Below are 22,286 nucleotides of genomic sequence, written 5' to 3'. Positions count from 1 at the left end.
AAGAGGGAAGCAAAATTTGTGTCAAAGCACAGATCACCACACTGGTACAGACATGCAGGAGTGAAAGAAAACAGCCTTGATACTGTCACTAACAGGTTAAGTGATTGCTGACAGTGGTAAGAAAGTACAGGAGTTTCCAGGGTCTACAAATCAGAATCAGTTTTTTTTTGGAAATTTATAGTTTCAATTAAGATAGCATCTCATTGGCAACACATTACTTTTCCATTCCAGTTGAAAATACATGAACAATCATTTTCAAATACAGACTATTTTTTGTGATGTGTTTTGCACTGAAGAGAAACTGAAAATAACACCATCACTACCATAAATAATTTAGCTGTTGATCTTGCATAACTCCCATATAAGGATCTATAGTCAGGATTCCTATGTAAATTATACATTTAAAAGTATATAATAATCATGTGATATTTTTCGAGTTCATTAGAAAAGTGGCTGCTCTGCTCACACAGAGCAACTGCATTACAATAGAGGGCTATTCAAATCATTTCACAGGCTATGAAGTAGAGAACTATAGGAAAACCAGGTTCTTGTAGGATTTAACACAATATTGGACTGAATAGGTGGCCGGGATGTCAAAGTCCACAGTAATAACTCATCATAAAGTCTGAAGCACCTCCTGTATAGCCTGACTAGAAACAGCAAGTCCCTACTCAGCACAACAACAGTGTCCACAGCAAATATTTCTATGTCTGATTTATGCTGGTTAATGAACTGCTACGTTTAAATTACTGGACAAGGCTCAGATAGCATGCGATTAAACAGGAGGAGACACTTTGTCACACACTAAGCTTATAGACTGTCATTATGGTGTGAAAATTGCAGTCTGCATTTTCAACTCATACATGCAATGACTGGAGCTTAGAGTGGCAAGGTGAGCAGTGAAGTCAAGCCAGAGACATCCCATTGCGTCTAAGAATAATCGACACAACTGCCGACAAGGTGTGAGGAGGAAGTGTTGCAGCCATGTTCACAACGAAGTAGCTAACAGTTGGAGAAAATACCTGGAAACTGGAACAACAGGGTTGGCTGGTCGCTCGGTCAATGGACCAGTGCACTGGTTGGCATGTGTGTTCCCTGCTATTTTTTATTGCTGCTTTTTGTAAACACAATCGATCTTGATGAACTCACCTGGTTTTTGGTCTGCTGTTGTGCTTTGTCTCTGCTGCTGGGCTGCAGTGGCGTGTCACTGGGGATGGGACCTATCGGAGTGGGCTGGGGAAAACATGAAAACATTGTTGCTCAAGAGAATCCAAGAGGTCAGAGCTGCTGCTTGAGCATCTATGTTTGAGCTAAACTCATCCTGAGTAAGTAAGTATTTGGAGTAAAGAAACATCCACTCAGAGAAACTCACAAGTGATTTGCCGACCCAGTCATATTCGTAGTCAAAGACAAAGCTGTTCCTATCGAAGAGGTCTGTGAAGAGCTTCCTCAAGTAATCGTAATCGGGCTTCTCGAAGAAATCCAGCCTCCTCACATAGCGCAGGTAGGTGGCCATCTCTTCTGTAGCAAAAGACCTTCAGAGTTAATCGTTATTTCTAGGGAATCTCTGACATTATTCATGTCAAGTTCTGTCAACCGGTACAAAAGTGAAATAAATAACAGTCATGAATCGTGAGTTTTAACTTTCCGTTACAGCCTGATCTACTGACCGGGAAAGCTTTCGCAAAGAACTTCTATGGGCGTTGCACGTTTGGTGTCCCCAATTTTCTGATACCTCTCCTTCAAAGTGTCGGCCTGTTGGGGGACAAAGAAACAGACAGGTCAGAAATATTATGCTAGCCGTTTCCAACTTAGAGCGTTTCAACAGTAAGAACAAGTATTGTCATCACTCGTCTCCCCTGGATAAATTCACATATTAAAGGACCTTAATGTTTGTTCTAGCAAAATTCATTTCTGCTGACACGTTGCCCATGATACAGAGGTGGCATCTGTTTGATTCATTACTCAAGTTTGGAACATAATCATTTCATATTTGAGAAAGCAAACGGACGCCTGCAGAGAATTTCAGGCCATCAATTAACCCATTGTAAGCTTGAGGACTGTGGGAGGATTCTGAGGCACATTGATGGATTCATCATGGAAACAAACTGCAAACTAATAATTGTACCTCCAATAGAACTATGCACAAATGTGATTGTGTCATTGTATTGTCTCATAATAGCGAGAAGTTGTTTTGGCCTTAGTCACGTGGCATCCTCCACCATCCTACATCCATCACTACTGCAAGCTTCCTCCCACCTAACAAATGTTCACATCTCCTTTTCCTATTTCATGTAGGCCTTTCATGTTTTCCTCCTACTTAACAGCAGAGAAACAGCTTTCTGTTTTCTTCAGTACCGGCATCTGGAATTGTTTTATATAACAGAATTACTGAGGGAACAAAGAAAATCTTGTTTTCAATAGAAGAAAGATGATTTTCAATTGCGGCCGACTGTGTTGCTGATCCTTACACCACATCCATAGAGCCATCCAAGAATTCTTATGAGAAGTCCCGTGATGAATTATAGACTGATTAACTGTAGTCATTGCATAAATACTTTCTAACGGACTGAAGAATAAGGTGCAAAAACACCTCACGGGAAATATAAACTCTACCATGGGAATTCCTCTAATGACACAGCAGGGTTTCCGCTACTTGTAATCGAATGTGGCCCCCACGCCTTCAGAAAAATGGTCAAATGGACAGACATGATTATGGTGGTTTTCGGCATGTTCTAACAGATTAATTCCGAAAGAAATATCATGAGTGGAGTTGTTGCTTGTTGAAGTGAAGTCACACATTCTAGCCAGACATGTGAAGAGATGGACGGACTGAGAAAGCGGGGTACTTCTGAAGACTTCTTAAAGGCAATTTTGCATTTAACATAAAAGGCAATAGCACAATTTATTTCTCAACTGAAGTACCTTTAGGCCCTGCCAAGGGAGGCTTCCTCGGAGGAAATACATGAACATGTGACCCAACGCCTCCAAATCATCCCTTCTGCTTTGCTCTGCAAAACAAAATAAAATAAGGTTGGCTTCAAACAGTAAATCATTGTTTGCCCAATTAAAGAAACAAAATACAGTTACTGGAATTATTTTCCATTCAGACAGGCATCAGTGGAGAAACTCAAAATTGCCTGCTTACGAATAATAAGTAGCGGCGCTCCATTTGATCGGTCACCGATCATGATCAGCTGATATCCATGAAAAAGTAAGTGACTGATATATGCTGGTCATCATTCACTACTGATCACCTGGGGCAGCCTGCAGTAGGAGCCCCCTGTGTCTGTGAGTAGTGTCCCCTGCCCCTTTCCCACTTACAGCGCAGCAACATGTAGGCAGTAATAGTGTGTCTGTGATGTAAATTCAAGTTTTCATCTTGTAACACATTGCGACAAAAGAATATCTGTAGGGATGCTTGTTAAAAGGCTTCAACACAGCTACTTTAATGGGCAGAAAGAACAAGCATCCGACAGAGTATGGAGAGTTTTCAGGGCTCACGGCAGAAAATGAAAAGAAGACTGTTGGTTATCAGAAACAGTCAGATAAGAGTTAAAGCAGCCCACGAAAGCTACACAAACAAACTGGAAAATAATACATATTAACAGGCAAGATGACCAGTGTTTCTCAGTGGTTAGCATATTTATGATAAAAGTGATTTCCCTTTTTAATGTGTTTTCCCAAAATATATTTTATATACAATACATATAATTATCATATTCATGTCAAAGTATATATTGTACTTGCAAGGTTTTTGTGTTTTTATTTTTCGTGATTAGATGAAATAATAAATGAACGATTTCTTGTGCTCAATAGAACATGTTCAAATTAAGAGTGTAATCACAAACTTGAGCAAGAACACACTTAGGCACACATAACTGGAAATAACTGGATTCTTTGAATTTGTCGTGATGGGATAGGTTAAAACCGATGCATCACCTTTCCCCAGATGTGTGTTGATGCTCATGTAGCGCGCCGTTCCAGTCAGACTCTTGTGCTCCCGGTATGGGATGTGTTTTTTGGTCTCAGGGTCTATGTACTCTTTGGCCAGACCAAAGTCAATGATGTGGATAGTGTGCTGCCTCTTGCTTCCTGGTCGCCCCACGAGAAAGTTCTCTGGCTTCACATCCCGGTAAATTAGACTCTTATTGTGGACGTACTCCATCCGAGTAATCTAGAAGAACACAAGCACAGGTAAGTGACAAGATTCCTTCTATGTGGTTCAAACATCCCCACTTGGTAAAGTGCTTTAATCAGGGGTTGCCACGGTAAGTCAGCCCGCTGTACCTTAACCTGTCTTGATCATATCCTCCAGTCACATCCCTTACCGTTTCCATGAACTTCTTCCACCTCTTCTCTTGCCCAGTTCTATGATTCCAAGCATTCTTTACTGACTCTCCTCTCCATGCCCCCAAACCACCAGAGTCTGGTCTCCCTAATTTTGTCTCCAAACCTTACAACACGAGTTATCTCTCTGATATACTTCAGGTCCTTCTTAGAAACCTCCAATGGAGCATTTTATCTCTGACTCAAACTGCAACCCCTGTTCTTGCGTCAGAGCTACTGTCTCAAAACCATCCACCATGGCAGGTCTATACTGCCCTGTAAAGCTGCCCTTCCACTCCAGCTGCCACTCTTCAGTCACAGATCTCCACCTGTCCCAATCTGCCTAGACTCTCCTCTTCACCACTTTTAACTAAGATCAAACAATGGATCACTAAATAATAAACTCAACAATAAACAAATGCAAGTGGTGGCCTAATACATTAGTAAGTAGTCAGTTTTAACTACAGGCATGCTTGTGCAATGAACTCATCGTAGTGCTCCTCTTCTACCATCAAATCATACACTTCACTGTACAGTATGAATGCCATTGTCTCTTTTGCCTCAATAGTCGTGATAAACACAAGTGAATAAACAAGGATAAACTTTTTTTCTTACCAGCTGTATGGCTATCATGAGGACGGTTTTTAGGGAGAAGGTCCGGTCGCAGAGGTCAAATAGGTCTTCTAGACTGGGCCCGAGCAGCTCCAGAACCATGGCATTATACTTCCCACAGGGCCCAAAGTAGTACACCTGCGGTATTCCCTCTGTTAAAGGACAAGAAAATGTGTTTCAGGAAACAATTTTTCCATTTCCATTCACATTGACCGTTCATTCTTTTAACGATTAAAAAGGCCTAGAACATAGGAGTCCAAATTGTTCCCACTGCAGCCCTTGAGGACCGGTTTGGACTACAATTGTCTACACTCATACATAAGGCAAGATCAAATTGAGGACAACATGTAGTCAAAACACCACAGCAGTCTTATTTGCTGAGTAATGAGAAGCACAAATTTGTCAATGAACTTCTCAGAAGGAAAAACAACACAATAAGAATGGTGGCCCAAACGGTGGGATAACTTCAGGGGTGTGGCTGAATAAATGCATGAAATAACCCTGTGTACAAGCATGTATTTCTTTATAAAGAAATAAATCTATTCAGTTGGGTGTTTTATGCTGCAGTACAAATTAATGATGGAATGGAATGGGTTGCTGCAATGCACTCCAACCCCTCCCAGTCAGCTGTCCAAAGAAAAGCAATATACTCAAATGAAGCCTGAACAATCCTCACTTTTTATTTATATTCCACATCGTAGAAACTCAACACAGAGCATCGGACTGATGATGGAGTGTCTCTACATTAATGGAAAGTCCTGCCAGCAACAATTTTCACAAAGTATTGCCACGACTTGCTTTATTTGGTCATCAAAAAAATAAACAGTGGGGCCAGATGAAGATGTAATAAGGCATGTCATCTTGTCCCCAAGAATGAGACTCAAATACTTAATAATACTGACATGAGGCTCTATATGGAGTGATCGAGAAATTTGAAAGCCTAAAGACAAGGTGAAAAATCTTGGAATCTTATGTGAGAAGTCAAGTGCTTCACAATCTGCTATTCCCATTCCATTCTAGATAATTAAAGAAGTTCATAAAGAAGAAGGTCATTTTAGCTGTTCAGAAGAAGTCCGGCTTAATTAAAAGTAATGAACCTGAGAAGCAAGCTTTGGCTGAAAAACACTCTAAAGGGAAAGTCCTGCAACTCAAGGTTCATTTGGCTGGCACAGAAGAGAACCATCACTCTGGCTAATTCATAAGAATTAAACACAAGAGGAGGATCATTAACAAAAACAAAATGACAGATTCACCTGAGACTGCATGGAAAGCAGTTGAGGAGGACAACGGACAAAGTTGTCAACAACCATCTGATTAATACTTTGCTACTTGAAACCACCACACCCATTCTCCCGGTCATGCATGTGAACTTTCAAGAATGTGGACGAGTCATCAACACGATGAGTTGGACGCCTTTTTGTGAGTTCTTAAGTGAGTTGAAAGGTACTTTCTGACATACATTAATCACAGATTCACTCATTTTGACTTCGAGTTTATTCAGAGATAAAACCAGAGAGCGGTGCCTGAAGAGCACAATAAGGAAATGTAGGATTGTCAGAATGACACTACATTTTGACTTAGCACATATCACCTTCTGTCTGATCTGATGTTCAAAAGCATTAAGGAGTGGAACTACACAGACTAACTGCCCGCTACCAATCATAATCTCACATGAAACATATTTTTGTCAATGGTAAATATGCTTCATGTGTATAATCCCTGGAAGGACCGTTTTATACCAGAAGAACAAGAAGTAATAGTGGACCCAGTCCTTCTTCCAGACCTGATACATTAAGTACATATAGGAATCCCTTCTCAAAATCCACAGACATCGAAAGAGTAGCCTTCAGTACCCAGATCTTATCTTAGTTAAATATGGAAATTAAATTCATTTTAGTGCAATCAAATCTCAATATTCTGTATCAGAAGCCTCTCATAAATCAAATCAAACCCCACACATCAGGATAAAATCGAATCGACAAAAGCCTATTAATCCAACTCTATTATCTACTACTATCTGTTTTGGTCAATATCTTGCACTATTTATCTACCTACTAGATAAATCTAGGCTTCTAGCTAGAGGGTGTCTAGGTGTCCTGTGGCCCTGAACTGCAAAACATAAAAGAAATGGACGCCCAGTTTTTCTCAGCAGGACGCCCTAAATGTCTGATTATTAGTGCCAGTATAATGCCCTACTCGTAGCGTCATCATAATTCCATAAAAAGAGTGTTTCCGCCCTGTAATTTCGCAGAATATGACTGAAATTCACAGATTCTCAACCCCTTCGCAGCCGTAGCTTGGCCATGGTGGTCCCATGTTTGTTTAAATGATCAGAATAGAGACACAATCCCACCAGCACTTTTGTCTCAAGGACTATCCTGTTAATGAAGCTGGAGATGAAGCAGTGACAAACACTCACTGTTGCTGACTCACAGAAGCTTGGCCCAAATCTAGAGGGCATTCAGAGCCCAGTCATCACAAACAGAAAGCACACAGTGTATTATCATCTCGGGCGGGTGGTGGTGGTGAGCAAAGATTGGTGCCCACAGCTGCTGCCAGCACTGTTGAAGCGGTGGGAGGAAGAGCAAAGTTTTTAGGTTATTTCTGACTAAACTTCTGTTCAGTAACAGCCAGGAGCCTGTACTTGTTCTCCAAGGCAGAAGCAAGTCAACTTCAGCACATTTCCAATCTCATGTCTAACCAAAGAAACGTCGTAATGGTACAAAACCAAGATGGAAACAGTATTACAGTCAGACACACTGAAGCTTTTGTTTTGTTTTGTTTTTTTTAAACTAAGCTGCATTCCGTTTCATAGATATCACACATCTCACATAACATAAGCAGGGCCAGAATAACTATAATCAAACATAGAATGCTCATTAAATGGTAGAAATTAAGGTCCAATCTGTTTAATCAGCAAAGGCATCACATTTACATTGAATTCTTATTTCAACATTTTATTTATACTTATTTTTCACTGGCTTAAGACACATGTAAACTGTAGTAAGACGTGGTGTAAAGTGAGCACAAGTGATTCACGTCACTGAAAATCCAGGAAAATGTCATAATAAAACAATATGTGTCACAATGCTGTTGACTTAATGAGTTTGTACGTAAGCCAGTAGGCAATTCCAGGATCCTAGATAATATGTATCAGCATATGCAGAGTTGGCGCATATGCCTTAGTGTCATGTTTGTTCAGGGAACATGTGCTGAAAATAATCATAATTGAAAAATGCTTTTGTGGTATTATTAATTACCCATCGGTAAATCTCAATGCTCCATCAAAAAAGTGGTATCGGGACATCCCTACTTTCACGTATGCCCAACCGTAACATTAGTGCAATGATACGTTTGTTCAGTTCAGTCTTTTTCATGATTACGTTCTCATCCAAAAACAAAACAATGCACTTAAGATGTTGACTGTTTCAGATACACGTTCATTTCAATGACTGACAGTGTGCGTGAACAGGTGGGCCCACTTTGCCCCGGCCCAATGTCTTGTGCCAAATAATTAGAAATCCATTAATAGAAAGGTTCTATTCGGGGAGAAAAAGTCTTCATGTACGTCTAACAGCCTGCTTCTTCGATTATTAAAATATAATTCTTTCCTCATACTGCAACTGACAGCATTATCGTGGAAGATTCGCACTACGTGGCCATACAACTGAAATGCCACAGCATGAATGAGTGCTACTGAGGAGGCTAGAAAAGTCCCTGTCCAGAGAATGAAATGTGATCAGTGCTTCGGCCTGGGGGGCAGGGAGCTCGTCAAACCTCTGCAAAAATTTTAAACAAATGAACATAATAGGTAGCAACAACCAGAATAAAGTTGTCTTGTGATCTTGGAGAAACTAGGTCAGTTGATTTTCCTCTCACTGAAGAGCCGCTAGTCATGCATGCATCCGGCTCTGTGACAAGTAGACCAAATTAAGTGCTTATTCAGAAAGACTGGGTTGTTATCTTTGAGGGTTTGTTTCACGCTTTTGCTAAAAAGTCCCCTTTGCTTCTCCAGTAGTAGCCATTTCTGTATATATATAGATCGCATCGAACTTAATCTGATCTCCAAAATAGAAATGTTGCCCTTCAATATTAGTGAGTGCATTGTCACACAGCAGCACTATAATCATGTTCACTTTCTTTTGAACACAACTTTCTTTTTGACACTCATGCACAAACTAACCTTTCAACTGGTATCACATGGATAAAGTCACAGGCTAGGTTTTTATATCTAAAATATTAACATGAATAATTGTTTAGCGGGCCTCTAATGAAAGAGGCTAGAGCTCAAGCTGTGCATGGCCTGAGTCACAACTATATTCATCTTGTACAAGGAGATTGCACTGTTCACACTATGTTGTCAAATGATCTTGTCTTTTGTAGCATTTTGTAGCAAGTCATACATGGCTTCTGCACTCACAAGAAGAATTTCACAGTCAACTGAGATTTGGGAGAAACAAGGATGAGTACCTCCTAATTTAAGAACAACAGCTGTGTATGTCACTGCTCAAGCTGAATGGGAACTAGCAAATGTGGCCAGGGCAACTACAGTAAATTGACACTCACACAAGGTATACCAGTTTTTCAAAAGGTGTGGAAAATGATCCAGTTTCACCTCATTTCACCTCAAGAACGTGTTGGCTAAAAGTTGGCAAAAAATTTAAAATAAATGCACCCCGAAATGTGAAGCAAAACAGCATCATTGTTATGAAGCTGAGGCAAAGAATGTTCAAGATTTGTCTGAAAATTCCCCAAACTGAAATCAAAATCACAACTATATTTTCTGCAATGTGTTTTTGAAAATAGCATGCCAAAATAGTGTCAGTAGCTACAATTTTTCGAAAATTGAAAGGGATTTTCTACAGGACTTTGGCTGAGGATCCTTCAGTGGTGTACCACAGAATATTTGCAATGAAGGAACACCGTGCTAGACCCTTTTGGCAAAATCAGCAACATGATATGATCTCAATGAACACACTCACCTAGAGATAAAATGAAATCTCAGACAGATTTGTCCATCATAGCAGTCAGACACAGAAGTGAGAGACAGAACCGAGCCATGTCTCCAATATTTAACCAGAGTCTGGAGTTACAGTGACGTTGTTTACCCCCCGTTCTCTGTTCCACTAAAGCAAGGGCTTTGCGTATGTTCATCTCTAAACAGCAGAGCAAAGGAGGTCGGTACACGCCAATTAGTTTGATGATGAAGAAATGGCGCTTTGGCAGCAAGAGACTTTCACTTGTAAGTGTGCCATTCCATGAAGTTTAATGGAGGTCACTGTTGGCAGCAGCTGTGAGCAGAGGCGGGCTGCAGGTATTCTCCTGACCGATCATGGAAGTGTGGGCGTCGTTGCTGAGAACCAGATTTCATCTCCCACGAAATGAAGCGCTTGATAGGCAGAGCTTTTTCACATTTTCTAATGTAAATATTTCAAATCAAAGGTTTTGTCGAAATAGAGACGCACAGATGTGTTAAATAGGGGTCCATATAATTTTGAAAGTTACTCAAATCAGTTGTTTAACTAATGAACTGGTTAAGAAATGTATTTAATTGAAACCCTTTCCACATATTCCCAGAAGTCAGGTTATATTCTTATATTCATAACCTGAATGCCACAGTCCAAACTGAGGAAAAGTTTGTCATTATCATAACAAGTAAAATCATTTGGTAGGTGAGAGATTTTGTTTTTCAGGTGTGAAATTAGTTTTTGGTGCATGTGCACAATACCACAACACAAGACTCCCCACCACATTGGGAGCAGCAATAAACAAGAGCAGTTATAGGGAATGTTTGACCACACCTTGTGTGCTGAAGATATTTATGTTTTCTCTGCCATCACCTCCAGAACTGCAGTGAAATCATGGTTAACAGAAGTACAAACTGTGGAAACCGTCCAAACAAACACACCATAAAGGCCCAAGTGCTTGTAAAGGGCCATCTATAAATAGTCAAGGACTGCCCGAATGACACAAGCAAGGCCGAGATGTTCAAGTGGAGAGATAAATCCATGTATAAGTGCCACAGAACAGATTAAAAAAAAAAAAAAATTATTCATTGCAGATTCAGAAATAGCAACATGACAATCTTTGACAAATTGAAGGCATACAAAAAAGATGAGAAGGAAATGAGTACTCACTGGCACTGCCATTGATCAAAGTTTTTCAAAGGCAACTACAGTATAAATAAAATAAATTAATAATATAAATGATATAATAAATAATTGATTAATATATAAGTATATTAATCAATTAAATAAAAAGTGAGTTTTTGCCCTGAATTCATTTTTGCCAAGTTGCGTTGCAACTATCAACAGACCTTGGATGTGTCTTCCTGTTCAGTATATTAGGCACTAATTTCCACCACAATCGTTCAGCTTCTTTAAGGTGCAATTATTTCAAAGATGAAAATGGGATGTTTAATCTACAGCAGTTTTTAATAATTATTTTGTTCAACTATGAGAGTATCTTGTGTTGGAAAAAACAAATGCGTAATTTGCTCTTTTATCAGTGAACCAATGACTTCAACAGGTTGTGCACACATTCACAGTCAAATTATTCGAACATACTGCAGTGACGCTTCTTAATCCATGAGCAAAAAAAATCCACTTTATTTTAATGGATGGCCAATAGAAAGCAAAGCAAAAGTTGAGATTAAATGAAATAGAGAAAAGACAATGACACTTTTCATTATTATACATGAGCTCAGCTAACTTGTGTGACATTGCACTGCAAATATCCCTGTTGACATTTCAAGTGTGCATAAATACTCATGGGCAGTCGCAGCCCATGTGTATTTATGCACCACCAAGTCAACATGACTTCTAGTAGGATTGCCCAGAGGGGAAACAACCACAACAGTTAAATTTCAAATATGGATGATGGTAATGATGGTATTGATGTCCAGAGTGTATCCCAGCAACAGAAGAAACCAGCATTCAGTAACTTAACTTGTGCCATCTGACATCAAAACATAGTGGCATGGGGAGACTGCAGGACTTTTGTCGACAACTGTACATGTTTTTAATGTATTGTCACACAAGCGACTTAACAATTTCCACAACCAAAGAAACACAAGAAACATTGGAGAATTCTCCATAATATGATGACATCCCCGGAGCATCACAGTGTTTATTGATTTTGTCCCCATAATAATCAGTATAAATATCAATAATCATATAAAATCAGACTTCAACACTGGGTGTTTTTACAGAGGTGGGACATTGGAATTAAAGCTTGTAGAAGAAGTTTTATAACCATTATAACCAGCCACTATAATATTATAACGCAGCCCTTGAAATTGATGATACATATTCTTGTTGAGGACAATATAAAGTTCAATGTTTCACTCAAAGAAGAGAATTTTATTGGTGCTTTAGTCTGTGGCAAAGGCATCATATTCACATTATACACCAGCTCCAATGAAGACAGATTGACAAAGTACAGATCCAATGTGAATCTTTTGAAAAGCTCCTCAAGTGAGCTTGAGGGCTTTTTCAGAAAACCAGATTGTGCCTGGGAGCCTGTGTAGTTCCAGTGGCCATTTTGAAAACTAGCTAATCCATTGAGCCTTTGTAGCAGGGTTTTTAGGAAAGGCAATACATGTTCCCCTCCCTCAGAGCAAAAAGCGCACTTCTTCATCTTTCAAGACAATTATGTTATGGTGACATATCAGCTTGCCAGCATTATAGATGACTTGTAAAACAAGAAAATGTACAGGGGCGCCCATAACAATCAAAATTAGATGCAGTACACATTCACACATGCAGCTTTCTTACCTGAATTCCCCAACTGTTTGTAAAATCTATACTCCAAATGAAGTTGTGGTGCCCTGGATTTTATAGGTTCCTGAAAAGAAGCAGATAAAACAAAGCTGATCAACAACAAGTGACAATTCAAATACTTGCTGGATCATTAAAACATCATCCTGAGAGAGCCATGGTAACCCGGCCTGCAAATGGCTTAAGGTACATCTTTAACCAAAGTCTAAGGCTGCGGGCAGACATGTGGATGTGAGAGGATAAAGAGCTGTTCCAGCTGGAGGGCAGCAGGTTTTTCTAATGACAAAGCTGATAATCAACCAAACCGGACATATTGTTCATTATATCACAGACTGAAGCTTTACAACCTAAAATGTAATCTGATTAACCCTATTGATTGAAAGATGACAAGGGCATTATAGACAAACATGGAGGGAATGGTAACTTAATTCCCTTAATCTGTCCCCAAGCCAGTGCTGAACCTAACACTCCTTGATCCAGGGTACTAAAATATCAATTATTCTGCTTTATTACATAACCTCCCATATGGCTAATATCGGCATGAACGCCACCAACGCTCACTGTTCAAGAGACACAATGAGACAAATTAAGTGTCCAAATTATGTCGAGACCTATGACCATTTCTGAGAAACGTGATAGTCCAAATTGTTTTCCGCTTACATCTAATTGCAGAGCACATCTATTTTGAATTATATAAAACTGAAAGCTGAAAGGCTGTTAAGCTCCCACATTCCATTAGGCCGTGATCAAATCAGCAGCGTTTTCTCTCTACTGGCTTGACAGCATGTAGGAGTATGCATGCCAAGTAAGCCCTGTTCTCCACAGTACGGGACTTTGTCACTGTTTATTTGAGACCAACATGCATTGATGTCAATGTTCACATAGTGCCTCAAACATTAATGATTTGTTATTTATTCCATGAAAAATGGACAGAAATGATGTGCTGAATGAATGTGCTCTACAGTCAAAAAGGCTACTGCCTTGAGGAGCCAAACCAAGAGGAAAGTGCAAGATAATTTGTGCACAAATTTATCAGTGTGTAGGAGAAAACATCACACACTGACTTGGACGTCTGTGGGATGGAGACATGTGACCAGTCTAGGGGGCGTCGCGAAGAGCTGTTGCAGCGTCATCCACATCCCACATGAGCTCCTACTACAGTCGAGTACTGACAGGCAGTCAGAGGAAAGAAAATCTAAAAGGTATATAAATCACCACTCAAAGCAGATGGCAGAGAATCCGGTAAAACAGCTTACAATAGGAAACAGAGGCTTACAGCAGCTTTATGTGCTTAGAAGACATCATTTTCTTTCCAGCAGGCCTAAGCTATGGCTGCATAAAAGACCAGTAGAAAGCACAAAACCTGCAATGTAACTTTTATATTATAAATATGTGAAAATAACAGAGGAATAATGCAAGCTTGTATGGTATAATGAATTCATTGAGCATTTAGAGGTACAAGCAGAGGGTAACATAATGTCAAGTGGACTGGCCCGTGTCCAGGACAGCTGACCCACACACCAGAAGAGCCCTTCCCTGCCAGACCTGATGCTACATGCGCCTCAGCTGTTCCTCACGACTATAGCTTTCCAGACAGTAGCAATGAATGAATTCAAAGAGGGACATGACTAAAACTATGATGGTTTTAGATCATTTTGCTCTCATAAGTTGCCCAAAACACAAGACTGCTTGAACGGTGTTGCTAGAAAATGAATTGTCAAACTCCAGTACACATACAATCTGAACAAATACAAACATTCTCTAGGCTTCCTGAGGGTTGAAATGTTTAAATAAGCTACAACTCACACTTGCGGACGAATCATCATATCATGCATTACTTCTTCCCAGCGATCAAACAAGCAATGTATCAAGAATGAGAGCGTATGAGTTAACTTATCGTACGCATTATACAGCCAAAAATCACCACGATTACGGCTCGCTCGCTGCATTGGACTTGCATACATTAACATGACGAGACCGCAATGGCGCGCTGTGCTCTCCAGCTTTGTGGCGCCTGACAGCCGACACCGGGGTGTGATAGTTGTGGAGAGTGTGGTGGACTTTGGTTCACGATTGTAGTTTTAAACTTATTTTTAATACATGGAACCTTTGATAGTGACACTGGTCGACTCCGAGTCTCTGGATCTGTGGTTTTCTGACGCTGTCGTCTGCCTTGGTTGGGCGAAACAATGTGCAAAATAGTAGGATATTGGACGGACATCCACTCCAGTATTGGCGGCGGCGTCCTCGATTAGGGTTCACTGATCACGGACACACTCTCACAGGCAGCGCTAATGCTACGACTTGCCCTCAGTTAGGGATCATCAACAAGTTCTAAAACGGCAGTAGTGTTAGCGAAGTCTTGTGAATTGTGAGAAGGTTTTTCATCATACAAGACAAAGGACTGACAGTTTGTATAATGATTTTGAGAATAGAATATGACTACATGATGTAGTGTAGACATTAGGACTGGGTATCGATTCTAATTTCAAGAATCGATTTGATTCCAATTCTAATGACTTAGAATTGATTATCACAATTCAATTCGATTCGATCCGATCCAATCTCGATTCAGGTTAGTATTTAAACCATTTTCTGAGCTGTTGCCATAATCACATGACAAGTTATGGAACGTATTAATACTAGTATCATATTGACATTCAACAGGAAATTAATGAAGGATTCATAGTAAATGATAATAAAGATCCAGACACAGAACGCCAGATGTGACTTCTCATGGGACTGGTGCGTTATTAGAAATATCACATTAAAAATTCACCCAAAAGATGCTGCTGTTTAATACTAATGCATTTTTATTTTACTATCAAAATGAAAAAAAAGGTATTCTCAGCCACTGAAAATGTAAACTGAGTGCTGGTTACTGACTTGACAGCAACCTGACGGTCAATGTGCAGTATGTAAACAGTTCTCTGTGGTCTGTAGTACGTACGAGAAGAGGTTCCACTCCTCATCAATATAGTGAGTTGTCAGATTCGTGTAATATTGCGAAGATGTCCACGTATCACTTGTAATGCCCACCCTGACTGCTGACTGAAGCTTACTTTTCACGTCTTCTTTTACTGACTGGTGCATGTTTGGGATAACAGACGTTTGCGAGACACCATAACGTAGTGTGGCTGTGTCTTTCATTAGCCGCCTGAATCCCTCGTTTCCAACGACGGAAGACGGGCGCATATCTTTGCAAATGAAGCCCGCAATCGCTTCAGTTATTTTGACAGAGCGTGCAGAATTACCCGGTAGTGGTAAAGTTCGCTCGAGTTTCATTTGTTGTGGCCCAGTGGATGGCTTGGAAAGGAGCGTTGGGTGATGTCGCGTCACGTGACTCGTGAGGTGGGTCATATTTCCGCAATACTGCAACACGCCCAATACCTCCATTAGGCATAACATGCAAATTGCTATGCTTTTATCGCATTTTTGTCTTGGTTGCTTCTGAACCCAAAATGGTGCCAGACCGTTGCTTTGAGCGTTTCAGGCGTTTTCAAACCCGGCTGGTTGCTAGTGTTGCCACTGTGAGGAGCCATGTTGTTTTGACTTTGGTGTCACAGGTGCGCGCCTGCGTCAAAGTGGTTGGACTTCACCTGGAGAATATGTGTTAAAACTTTAATTCATCCAATCTTTAGACCTACGAAACGATTTTATGGAATTAATGTACGAATCGATTCAGAATCAGAAAATCGATTTTTTTAAACACAGCACCAGTAGGCATGATGGAAATTTGACCAGACTGGTCCATAGTGAAATTAAACTGTTAAATAAACACACAGCAGACAAATGGCTCAATTTAACCCCTAAATAAAGCTGGCAGAGCAGACTGTCAGACACGACCAGGTTCTACAACAGGAAGTGAAACATTGAATTTCTCATCTCTACACTTAGTTAACTATTATATTTAAATATAAACAAGTAATGATGTTGGAGACAAGCTCCACCAATAAGTTTACTCATTAAACAGTTTCAAGAGAGACTGTAGTGTGCACAACACATGGACTAGAATGAAAATGTACTTATCATGATAATTATTGTTATCGCAGAAATTACAACATCGCCCATCCCTAACAAGTGGTATAATGCATAATACAGGATGGGTCACCTGGTGACCTGACATAAGGAAGCTTCAAGGCAAAAACCAGGCAGATGATGGCATCTCAAGTGACAAAAAAAAGGTCTAGTACTATGCTTCAACATCTTTTACCTTTACCAGGATTATCCCCAGCACACAGGGATTCTTCCCCAGCATGGTCTGCTGTCAATATTTACAGTAGTGACGTGTCCCTCACAAAGTCAGTGGACACCACCTTTAAGGGAAGGCCATTAAGGCCGGCATGCTGACATTTCACTGTTTGAATAAAGTGTAAGCAGAGTAGTCGACTTAGTCAGTGACTTGCCAACCATCAAAATAGTAGTTTGTAGAGGCTTTCCGTCAAATAATGCTGGAAACAAACAAAGCAGTAACCAATAGCTGTGCATTTTCTCTAACAAGCACGCCCTTTCAAAGAACTGAAGTGGAAAAGCATACCCTACGAATTTTTGATTATGTCATAGCTTGTGTACTGCTGTTGAATTTTAACCTGTGATGGCCTCTGTCGACTCGTCAGACAGAACATCAGCACCACAAAGTCCTCTCCCTCGGGATTAACCAACACATATGATGTCATTTCAGCTAAATCTGATCTCTGCTAAACACAGCTGAGAAACTGCCCTTGGTGACCAGATTAAGAAATGAGTGCCAAATGAGGAGAAAAAAAGAGAAACCATATATGCAAAACCACTAAGAACCACGAGTGAGTTGGCTGGAAACAAAGAACACGTTATGGAACAGTAAGAGATTAAACAGTTCACCTAAACGTCTGAAAAACAATGTTGTTTGACCTGATCCATATTTTTTTTTTATAAACATGCCTTTTCTAAATTAACATTTTTATCACATCATCGAACAGCGCATCACACTATTGGTCCAACTGCCTCTGTATTCCAAATGATGTTGTTCACCGTTGTTCCCTCAGTGACCACGGTTACAGGTTAGTTAGGCATGGGCGATAAATTATTGACAAAACAATCTCCACGGTGATAATATTAATCTCAATACTGCACTTTGGGCTCCTTCGCAGATGACTGTCATTGGCTGACTCATCGGTTAACTTGAAAGGAGGTTTGTGGTTGGCTGGTCGAAGCGGCACATTGAACGGCAGGCATAGCTGTGACGTTCATGGCTGCTTCTGCTTTACATTGCAGGATGAGCAGGGGAAGATTTGATATCATTGTTTTTGTGATGTCAATATCGCGAATGTTTTTAATTTTTCATATGTTGAGTCCAGAAACAAAACATGAAAAAATGGACGCCCGATTCTCGACCGTTCTTGGCCGCCAGATTAGATTATGCTGGTATATGGCAGCATCTGACGGCCAAGCTACGGTCAAGAATCGGCCGTCGTTTTTTTCATGTTTACATGTGCATGCACTGAACTGTCAGCACCGGAAAAGGAGCTCTCATCTACTGTAATCAAAACATTGGCTACTGCGAGTGCGGGGAAAACGCGACACCTTGGCTTATTGAGAAGCAAGGCAGTCAGAGTTTGGTTTAGATATACTTTGGATTTGAGGCTGCTGAACCTAAGCAGAACTTTTTTTTCCTTTTCCTTCACACTGCAAATTTTGCTTCCAAGAGAGCTTTCAGAACATCTGGCATGATTGTCACTCCAAGACAGTAAAGACTGACCCAAGAGTCTATACTGACTGCTCGTGTTCCAGCCCAAAAAAGAATTAAATGTATAGAAAATAATGCCCAGTTTGTGGCTTCATCACATGCAGTTCTGAATAATAGTTATAGATGTTTATTTGCACATTTATAAGGCATATGTCTGTTGATATTATACTTGACGGCCTCTCATCAACATTTTTTAAATGTATGATGGATGTAGATTCTGTTGGTTATTTGTGACAAGTTGTTACTGTTGCTGTTTGGTCTGATACTTGAAGGATGCTCTTTGAATGTAAAATAATTGAAATAATTAATTATAAATTTATTATTTAATCAAATTTTATTATTTAATAAAGTTGTGTGATTAAAAGTGAAGGAGGGTTGTTTTTTGTGTTTTGTTTTTCCCTTAAGTCAATGTATCGAAAATATCGAATTTTGTGAGAACCCTATATAGAAGTGTGAAAAAACTATGTTCATCCATTTCCTATAAATTTACGATCAAGAAGAAGAGGTGTACTTTCAGCTGTGAGGGAGAGAGACATGCATTTGGCTTCCCTAAAAACCTCACTATAAAGGCTCAGTGGACGAAATTTGGTTTTTAATGTGGCGTGTTAACTTTATTTTTCCCACAACAAGAATGAGCAGTTATTAAACTTAAGACGATGTAGTCTATTACAGATACAACTGCAGTCTGGTCACATGTCTGTTTCTGACACTCCATCTGGACAATTAAGGTTAACTTGAATTATCATCCCTAAAGTTTGTTAGCGCCAATACAAAAGATTTGTCGTGTTACCTCAGGTTGTGCTAATAGCAGCAAGACATCAACTTTTTGAAATCCAAAATAGTTCCATATTTCTGGCATTGATTTTCTTTTGAGCACTTTTAACTCATCCCTTGCAGACACTTTCTATCAGATCAAACAACGACACACTGCTGTCTAGTCTGCCTTTCAGTCTTTGACCCACATGCGCAGTAGCGGTAATCAAGGACTGTCATGTCTGATTCCAGAGGATCTAATCTGTCCTCAAAGTAGCAGGCGTACGAGCGGCTCTCACCCTTATCAGTACTTAAACACAAAGGCGTTCTTCAGTGATTTTGGAAGGGGACATCAGTATATTAGTTTGTTTGCCTATGTGTCAGTGCTCCGGTGCGCTGAGCCAGTCATCCTCCCACACACACAGTGTCGTACTGGCACAGTTGGAGCGATCAAGTCACGTCAACAGCCAACTTCATATTAAGCTGATGTTCCTCTAACTTGACCACAAACCCTCTCCTGCATGGCCGCAGTTTCTCTCAATACATTCTTCATAAATTGGGCGGTGGAATTGTTTCAGGTGATGGAACTAGTTTGTTGCACCGTTTTGCTTCACCACCATTTCATCTGCACAACACCTCACTCTACGTCCTCATTTTATAATTTAAAAAATCTCCATATGATGGAGGAGGACATTTTTAGCTACCAAATCAGTTGAACATGCAGACTTTGCACCAACAGTACGCTCCGCACTCAGTGTTGATACTCTGCGCTCCATAAGTGTCTGTCTCACTGCACTCCTTCCCAGGGGTCAGCTGTCAATCAGCAGCAAACTTGAAAGGTTTGTGGTTGGCTGATCGTAGCTGCACATTGAAGGGCAGGCGCAGCAGTGACGTTCGTGGCTGCCCCGGCTTTACATTGCAGGATGAGACGGGGAAGATTTGATATTGTTGTTTTTATGATGTTAATATTGTGAATGTTTTTAATTTTTCATATTGCGATACAGATACGATGATCACTCATTACTCTGAAGTTTCGAGAAGACGAGAGAGCTACTGAAACAAGCCGTGAGATGAAAAACAAGGAAAGGGGTTGGAACATACACGTGGCCCCAGTGAGGACCAAGTTGGAGAAGTTGTTTAAACCCCATTTAGAAAAGGCTATGATCCCTCCATGATTGTGAGTGGTAAATTATGGTTGCATATTAAAACAGCGGAACCTGGTCTGTTCCTCCAAGTGACAAGCCACTTTCATTATTAGGGGTGTGCCACTAACAATAGGATATATCATATACTGTGTTCTCTGGGCTACTGATTCATTAGAGGATACGTTCAGTTGAGCAAAGGTGGGCTTTTACAATCTGGTGACAATCCAAGGATTTTCTGTCTTTGCCTGACCAGCATGCAGAGGTTCAAAGCAGGCCATGGAAGACTGGAATCGTCAAAATGCCACTTTAAATCCCAACCAAACATGCTGATAGAGCTGTTGTGCCTTCACAGTATTCAGAAAAATGCCTCATGGCGAGCTGGTGCAAGTTGCTGAGCTGGACTGCAATGGGAGCTGCTTAGCATGCTTCAGGGTAAGGCAGACAAGGGTTGAATACAACACCTCAGATTTCTGTCAAGTGAATCAGGACCGACCGGCACCATGACTGGGTCTAATCCTGCCTCTGCATAAGTGACTCCAGATATATCAAGTTGAGGACACAAAGTGACCATCCCTATTTATTAACATCTTTAAATTTATTTCAACAAATGTGTATGTATATACTGTATATATATATATATACTGTATTCGTCTGTAGTTAGTTAAGGCTCCTCCTTTATTTTAACAACACACATAGTGCAAGATTTGTTATTCATTTATCAAGTACAAATAGAAAAACTAGTATGTTTGTATTTGTTGGTTTACTAAATAAAGCATGATGATAACATCGACCCCAAGACTGTCTTATTTATATATCATATGCATTACATAGCAAACGGTAGTCATCACCGTTCACGTTTTCCTACATTTCTATCCAAATACCAACCACATTTTTTTTTTATTCCCCACAATTAAACACAAGCATAGGAACCAGATTCATGGTAAACACAGCTTTCTTTATGAGAACATGGCTAACAAACAATATACAGTGACCCTCTGTCTATGCAGGCTGTTTCTATCTGGATGTTCCCTGCAGTATCAGCCTCCACCCACCCAGTCCCACTACCATAAGCTTCGCTTATAACTACACACCCATGTTGGAAAAACACAGTTGCTATTGTTCAAGTCATACGAGTTGGACATAACATGGCTTTTAAAGCGAAACAGACTAAGCGAGTAAAGGAAATCAGGCGGAAACTATACCAAAAATTGTAGAGCCAATGATTTTTGGCTGAAACAGAAATATTAAGAGACACGGTTTGTCACAAGTTGATGTCTGAATGAAATAAGCAGCCACATACAGAGAATCAAAACTTTCACTGATGTTAGTTTTGGGGTAAAACTAACTTTTTACAAAGTTAAAAAGTAACTTTACTATGGTATCAAGCTATATGTATAGGTAGACGGTCTGATAAATGAAGTGTATGCTGTATGTAAGCTTTAATGGCAAACATACTACGTGCAAGAGCCAAACGCCACCATCGAATATGATGTTAAGTTACTTCATCACTATTGTTTTCAAGGATAAACCATACATAGCAAATGATAGCATGTGGTCTAAAAGATTGCCAATGCAAATTAGGTGTAATATTTGAAAAGGATTTTTGTTCCTTATTTTACCATAGTTTAGAGTTTTGTTTTTATTGTCTTTTTTGACAGCATGTAACCAAGGAATATTTTTAAACATCTCGAAACACTGTCTGATCTTCCCCCACTAACCTCAAAGATTTGGAAGTGAATGACGTTCTCAGAACAATCCAAGCACAAGAATTTCTCAGACTTAATATTAACATAAATGCTTATGCAGTCCTGCTATCATTACGCAATCTCACTGTCAAAAACCTATACAGCTGAATCCCAGCTCCTGTGGGATACCAGGCCACCTAACAAAGACCACCATTTATTACGCAGCAGTTCCCCTCGTCTCTACTGCTCTACACTGTAA

The 22,286-nt window shown here is 40.0% G+C and overlaps 1 protein-coding gene across 5 annotated transcripts in view; it reads right to left on the bottom strand.

The window, feature by feature from the left end:
• The window catches only part of csnk1g2b (casein kinase 1, gamma 2b), a 36,865-nt gene that overhangs the window by 3,036 nt on the left and 11,543 nt on the right, over nucleotides 1–22,286 (bottom strand). For 3 of the 5 annotated variants that reach the window (XM_053858055.1, XM_053858085.1, XM_053858065.1), the window contains exons 3-9: nucleotides 12,717–12,786; nucleotides 4,945–5,093; nucleotides 3,943–4,177; nucleotides 2,926–3,011; nucleotides 1,671–1,755; nucleotides 1,373–1,521; nucleotides 1,150–1,233 (exon numbers count right to left, since the gene is read on the bottom strand). In XM_053858055.1, coding sequence (XP_053714030.1) covers nucleotides 1,150–1,233; nucleotides 1,373–1,521; nucleotides 1,671–1,755; nucleotides 2,926–3,011; nucleotides 3,943–4,177; nucleotides 4,945–5,093; nucleotides 12,717–12,786 — 858 coding nt within the window. The remainder of the gene's footprint in view (nucleotides 1–1,149; nucleotides 1,234–1,372; nucleotides 1,522–1,670; nucleotides 1,756–2,925; nucleotides 3,012–3,942; nucleotides 4,178–4,944; nucleotides 5,094–12,716; nucleotides 12,787–22,286) is intronic. The other 2 variants (XM_053858075.1, XM_053858094.1) reach the window with 1 other exon arrangement.

This window comes from Synchiropus splendidus, chromosome 1 (assembly GCF_027744825.2).
Source record: "Synchiropus splendidus isolate RoL2022-P1 chromosome 1, RoL_Sspl_1.0, whole genome shotgun sequence".
Lineage (NCBI taxonomy): Eukaryota > Metazoa > Chordata > Actinopteri > Syngnathiformes > Callionymidae > Synchiropus > Synchiropus splendidus.
Note: the sequence above shows the minus strand (reverse complement) of the source record. Positions and strands in the feature narration are given on the sequence as shown.